The following is a 7,078-nucleotide window of genomic DNA, read 5'->3' as shown; positions in this document are numbered from 1 at the left end:
GAGCAGCTCGGCATGAAGGAGGCTGCAGATGTCTGCGACTACCTGGTGACTGACTCTGAGCCTCCGTATGCACTGCTCCTCAGAGACGTCCAGGAAACTGAGCCTCGGTCTGTAGACTCTGTTGCGAGGCTAGTGCCTTCTGCGACGTCGCTCTCTCTGATGCTGCCCTCCGTGTTCTTGTGCAGGTGCCTATGGCCTGGTACTGTGTTGTGGAGCTCCACGTGGCGGAGGTGGACACCGTGCCTGGTGAGGCTGGTGATGTTGCCCGTCCTCGGATATAGTGGTGAATGCAGCCATGGCGCCCCACCATCCTGACAGTGTGAGCTTGAGGGGGTCCGCAAAGTAGGTAAATATGTTTGCACAGCAGAGTTTTGGGTGGAAAGTAAGAATTTTGAGTGGAAACACAAAGGTCTTGCAGCCAAAACTTTGTCTGAAGTGACAGAGTGCCTTGCTGCAATAAATGAGGTTTTCTCCCCACCTGTCAAATTATCCTTTGCTTCTCCCACTGGCTGCTGGCTGAAACACGTCTGCTCCAACAGGGAGTGTTTCCCACAGCACGACGAACATGCTGTGGATCCTTCAAAATTGCACCCCTGCCAAAATGCCTACTCAATCAGGTATCTCAAGTACCTTAACTATCTGGCAAAGTATGTAAATGATCATCCCGCCAGCTTTAATTGCCGGTGGGACTCCTGCATTCGGGAGGCGCGCGTTCACCCGAACGCGTCACTGGGGAACCCGGAAGTCAGCAGGTTGGAGCCGGGCTCCAAACCCACTCCGGATTTCTACAATTTTAGGAGCCCCGCGCCCCCAATGCACCTGCTCCGCAATCCCAAAATCGGCCCCATTATATTTATATTTTAGTAACACTGAGATTCTAAAGCCAGGAATGATTAAATTGAATGATAACTCAAGGGGAGGTTGGTAAAATGAAACAGCTGTTGGGCCTATACTGGTCCACCACATTTAAAACCGAGAAGTGCTCTGTAGCTGGGTAAAAGCTGTTTTATATCAATACACGGAGGGGTGTGGGAGACGTTAAACATTTTTCACGTTAATAATAGTCCAGAAAAATGCAATTGCTATAGTAATAAAATTAAATGCTGTATCATCAGATTTCATGTCACACTTGTGATGCAAACGCAATGCTGAATGATAAGCTTTTCAATACAGGATTTATAGAACTGAGAGGACCCTACATAACTCTCTTGAATCAGTGGTATTTGTCAGTTACTGTCAAATGAGTGATTTTTGCCTGGATTTTATTTTTGCAGATTTTGCATTTGCCTGTTTATCACAAATAAAGTCTATGCAAATGTTTGTCCTTCAATCACCTTACCAGCATGCACATGTTGGATACAAAAACTAAGTACAAATTTGTGCTGGAGTTTCCATCCTCTGAATATTTAGCCCGTTGTACATTTCCTAATTTAGAGTAATGCTCCCTTCGCTCATGGGATAAACTCTATATTTAATGGCTTGCTATCGTGTCATTGTACCAGCATAATTCCGTCACTTCAAAGAACATTTTTGTTTTAAAATAATATGTTTTTGCAGTGAACATGTCAGCTTTGGCTCAGGGGTAGCACTCTTGCCTCTAAATTAGAATGTTGTGTGTTTGAGCTGCTCCCTGGAGATTTGAGTACACAACCTAGGCTGACACTTCAGTGCAGTACTGCAGTCTTTCAGATAAGATGTTAAACTGTGGTCTTGTCTGAATGTAAAAGGTGGTTGTAAAAGATCCCATGGTACTATTTGAAGAAGAGCAGGGAGTTGATAAATATTTATCCCACAACTTACATCACTTAAAACAGATTTGGGTGCAATTCGACTTTGGCAGTAGCGCTAAAAATGCAATATCGAATCAACAGCCCATTTTACACCCCACCTGATTTTCTTTTCCATTGAAGTCAATGGGTGTAAAACGAGCTGCCAATTTGCTATTGCCTATTTTGCACTGTTGCTAAATTCCAATTGCACTCCCATTATCTGGTTGTGTATCTCATTGCTGTATGTGGCACCTTGGTTTGGGCAAATTGGCTGCCATGGTTCCCTACATTATAACAGTAACTACAACTACAAAAGTATTTCAGTGGCTGCCAACTGCTTTGGGATGTCCTGAGATTCTTAAAGGTGCAATATAAATTCAAATTCTTTCTTTGATTGTTGAATACTTAACAGAAATGTATGCTGCTGTGTAAAAGTACAAGTATTGATATGCACTCAACTTTCTGACACCCACGATATTCGTTAAATTTCAGTTTAATATTCCTTTTGAATACGATTAACACTTTAAATAGATAATGATAACACATTTATCATTTGTTATGATAAATAGGGAAAGAACAGGGGAGTGGGACTAATTGGATAGTTCTTTCAAAAGAGCCAGCATAGGCACGATGGGCTGAATGGCCTCCTTCTGTAAGATTTTATGATTCTATGAAATTTGATATTTAAAATAGTTATATAATTATGTAAACAATTAATCCATGTATATTAAGATATAAATACTCTAAGTTGTAGCAATGTGCCATACAGTATAAATTAGTTCCAAAAACTTTACAAATCCTTATTCACACAAATCTTTTGATGCTCTCAACATAAGAGAATGTTTATCAATAATAATAAATAGATAAATTTAAAAAAGCCCGTATAACAACATAAATATCAAAAAATAATCGTGATGAGATATCACTATATTAAAAAATAGAATCATTATATTGACAATTTGTCATACAATAAATATATATATTTAGGTTCTGAAACTCTGTGAGTATTCTCCCATTTCCTGACGTGAGACCAGTGAAGAGCCAGTGTAACTGAATATTTTTGGGGATGCTGCCAGACTCCCCACCAGAGTTATGGCAGGAAACGGGGAGAAACCCCATGAAGTTTCAGGGCCTTAATTTTCCTGAAAAACTGCACCCTGTAACAACTGAGCCTGACAGTAACCATGAGAATATGATAATGTGATTGGATAATACAATCTAAACTACTTAATCAAACAATCAGGATCACAGATCCAGCCCTTTGATTGGCTACTTTACATCCAATCGCTTTGGGCCCCTTATTTAATTGAACCTCAATTTAAAAAAAAATCTGATTTCAATGCTCAAACAAAATGCAATTAACCTAATACAATAGATCTAAATTTCACATCACAATAATTTAAATCAGTCATACATTCAGTGGCTGCAGGACCTTACAATTGGCCTGAATAAGATGGCAGGTAGATGTGAATTCCTGAGCCAGTACAGGGTCCCTGATACAGTGGGCTTCAGGCTATTGACATTCAGACATTGAGCTTCTCCTCAGTAAACTTCATCTGTCTTCTTGGAACTGTAGAGAATTCAAGAATGAATAAAAATTATACTGTGAATTTCTCAGGTGCATTGAAATTTATGAAAACAAAACAAGGACTTTGAAAACGGTGTCAATTATTGTTTACAAATTTATGTAAAATTTTCACAGAGGATAAATGATATCACAGTATGACAGAATATTATCATTTTTCCTGTGGAATCTTTGGGCCAGAGCAACTAATACAAAAGAGGAGAAAGTCTCTATTGTGTGAATGTTTTTTAACTTACTTGATTGTCAGGCATATATGTAGCACACAAACACAGTTCCAACTGAAGATAGCTGTTTTTATACTGTTTCAATCAAGCCCCTGAGGATGCAACGAAGCACCATGAATTGGGTTTTCTTGCGGGGTTTTCTGGTGGGGTAGCTGCACAAAATGGTTCAAAATCGGGTGGCAAAGCTACTGCTGCCTCCCCGCCCCATTACCCACCATCACTGTGGAGGCTGAGTCATTGAATACATTCAAGGCTGAGTTAGACAAATTTTTGATCAGCAAGGGGGTCAAAGGATATGGGGAAAGGGTGGGAAAGTGGAGTTGAGGTAAAAATCAGATCAGCCATGATCTCATTGAATGGCGGAGCAGGCTCGAGGGGCCAAATGGCCTACTCCTGCTCCTATCTCTTATGGTCTTATGGTCACTCTTTCCCAGTGCACCACATGGAAATGCAGGTGGGGTGTGGGGCCCAGCTTCCACCCAAGTTTTCTCCTGTCCATCTTTCTTACTGCTGCTCTCTGTGACCACCTGATGAAAGTGGCAGTAGACCTGAAGTAGCACTGATAACGTCCCCTAATTTTGTAAATGGAGGGACAGGGCCCAGGAGAGCCCGCCTATCTCTCCAATTCAGCCCTCATACATTTACCTTTGTAGGCCTCTGTCTCAGCCATGGTGGTCAAGCCATGAACCAGGAAAATGGGTGGGGGTTAGGGCAGAGTTGGAGTGGCATGAGGAAACTTTGTCCAGCCGCATCTGTGCCCCAAAGAGCAGAATACCACCCCATAGGTTCAAAATTCCTAAGTTATGGGAAAATACACTTCCAACGGTGGAGCAAAGACTCCGGAATTTTGGGCCCCTTATCTTCAATACCAAATGGCACTAAGTCAGCACTCTATTGTAAATAGGTTCAACAGCGAGGAAGTGTGAGCAATGGAAATGTCACATCAACACTACAAAAGGTATACCGCTGAGGCTATTAGGCCTCGATTTTAACTCCCCTCGCCTGCCGGATACCACGAGCGGGTGAAGTTAAAATGGAGTGGGGGACCAATCCACTCCTTTCCTACTCCAATCTGACCGCCTGCAATTCAATCTCCTATTTTAACTGGAGGCTTAAACAGGGAAGCAGTGTTGGCTTCCCCACCAGGCCAAACCTGCCAGGAGCTGGAATGTGAGCCAGAAGAGGCCCAGTCTGGCCTCCTGTCCCACCCTCCCTCCCCTCACCTAACTGCTAGGAACCATTCCCACTTGTCTCTGGCGGTGGCCTCCTGCTACCTGAATTCTCACTCTCACCTGCCGGCCAGGCAGTGATTTCTGCCAGGTTCGGGCGGGAGACAGGGCCTGGATATGGAAATGAGGCCTGGGAGTTAAAGTCTCTTCGGGCCTTGACATGCAAACCTGTTGTGACCCAGGACTTCCACATGGAACAATGCCGCCCCATGAAATTGGGTTCAGTGGTTCAGGTATATTGTCAGATAAAGCAGAGGGAATCTACACTGTGGCTAATTTACTTGAGTGAATTAGTTTTGATGCAACGACTCTGTATAAAGTAGAACATTTCCTCTCTCTGACAGTATTGTTGCTCAAATGAAATAGCAAGAGAAACTTACGCACTGATCATCCTGTCAACAATCTTCTTCACCCAGGATGCTTTAGGATTCAGACAGACTCGGTTACCACTTTTAAGGGTGGCACTGAAGAAAAAAAGAACAATGACAGTGAGCTCAAATGATCAATTCTCAATAGTAAAATTAAAAATCATTATGAAAGAAACACAAAATTTTTAAGGACCCTTTTTTGTAAACACTTACATGATTTCTACATTCCCACAGTGGGGGCCACTTGGAATAATTTCAATATTCTCCATGAACTTCGGATGGATGAACTCCGAGGATGTTTTGATACACTGACAGCGCAGGTTCATTCCTGTTCTTCCAATCGATGCAGCTGTAAAAAGGACAAATAATGTAACTTAAGTCTTTCTAGAGTTCTAAAAGTGAGTCTTTCTCTTTCACATCCATATTTACCCTTGAACAAAGTTCAAAACAATTATTACTCTAAATCACATTCCCTCCCCTTATTCTTTATTACAACAGATTAGAGTCAGCCTGTTATCAAACGTTTTGAAAGCAGAACTGACTCATGTGTTGAATTGAATCACATTTCCTGAAGGCAGAATAAAGTATATTATACTGTCTGGGATCACACCTGTTCTTGGATTTAATTCTAATTTTCCAGTTCATTTAATTATATATTCTCCCTGCTCCCATACTCTGCTGATTATATTATGTTAATAGACACCTTTTAAAATTACTTTATATTGAAGGATGAGATTCCATTCAATGGTAGCTTTGATCTACAATATATATTTGTGGCTCAGCCAGTCAGTAAAATACAGACACATCTCCAGCCCTGGAGTGCATTCACCTCTGTAATGTTTCCCTGACAACCCATAGCTCTGTATCTGATAACCAATATTTTTCCATTGAAAGTGTGGCGTGACAACATAAATATATCTGTGCTTTTCTATCTGTATTCTTTATTTTTTCTTATGATTACTAAATGAAACAAATGTAAATTCTGGCTACTGTTATTAGTAAGCGCTTTTATTTAAACATCTTAGGATAAGTAAACAATGTACACATTGTAAGTATGATTCTAGATTCTGTATACATACATAGTTTGATCATTTCTTACCTTGTGCAGAAGCCACATAAAGTACAAAGAGGGTGAGGACGGTGAGAGTAACTTTGCTGTTCATTGTGCTTTACTGCCGGTATTTATCTTCTTGCTGCTGTGCTGCTGCAGTCTGTCTGACTCTCGCTACTCCGCTGCTGTATTTATTAGGCACATACTCTGAATCAACAGGGGGAGATGACACCACTTGGAGTTTCCCAGGAAGCTGAGGTTTACATGCACAATAGTAACTGACAGACTAAACAAAAATGATTGATTGTAAATCATCAACATGTGAAATGCAGCCAGATCTAAAGCTGAATACTGATAAGGATACATTTCCCTTGGGATTTTTTCTTTGCACAACCTTTCAAGCTACAGGTGGTCGGAAACAGCTGAAGTGTAATGGGAAATTTCTGTAATGTCTGAGAAAAAACTATCAAGCCAAAAATAACTCTGCTGAATCACCAAACTGGCAATTTTCAATGAATAGGATATGGGCCCTGTGCCTGGGCACATCCAAAGCGATGACTTCAACCCACCTATATTTGTGGTTTCAGGCCATTTAAATGATACAGATGCTCCACTGGTTCAGGTCTGCACCTGGAATTGGAAGAGAAAATTTGACTACAGTAGCAGCAATTTTCACAATGGTCTGGACCTGTTGGCTAATGTCCAAAAATAGCTGTCTAGTAAATCTCCAGCCAATCCCTAATCCCTAATCCCAATTGACTGTTATGGGGAAAAAAAGAACTTAACCTTTAGGTTACTTCCTGGCCCTTTCCAATCCTCCAATCAGAGAGGGTCTTGGCTTGGAGCTCATTT

At 41.3% G+C, this 7,078-nt stretch overlaps 1 protein-coding gene across 2 annotated transcripts; it reads right to left on the bottom strand.

Moving 5' to 3' along the window:
• Positions 1-2,246: 2,246 nt before the first annotated feature.
• On the bottom strand, positions 2,247-6,378 carry LOC137301013 (interleukin-8-like). 2 transcript variants are annotated; one of them, XM_067970474.1, is made up of 4 exons: positions 6,275-6,378; positions 5,389-5,524; positions 5,188-5,271; positions 2,247-3,339 (listed from the first exon to the last, which is right to left on the bottom strand). In XM_067970474.1, exons 1-4 carry the CDS (start codon positions 6,336-6,338, stop codon positions 3,312-3,314), a joined length of 312 nt encoding a protein of 103 aa, XP_067826575.1. In that variant the 5' UTR covers positions 6,339-6,378; the 3' UTR covers positions 2,247-3,311. The 2 variants fall into 2 exon arrangements, with proteins under 2 accessions (XP_067826575.1, XP_067826490.1); XM_067970389.1 differs by having other exon boundaries at positions 5,192-5,271.
• Positions 6,379-7,078: the final 700 nt, after the last annotated feature.

Source organism: Heptranchias perlo, chromosome 1 (genome assembly GCF_035084215.1).
Source record: "Heptranchias perlo isolate sHepPer1 chromosome 1, sHepPer1.hap1, whole genome shotgun sequence".
Taxonomy (NCBI): domain Eukaryota; kingdom Metazoa; phylum Chordata; class Chondrichthyes; order Hexanchiformes; family Hexanchidae; genus Heptranchias; species Heptranchias perlo.
Note: the sequence above shows the minus strand (reverse complement) of the source record. Positions and strands in the feature narration are given on the sequence as shown.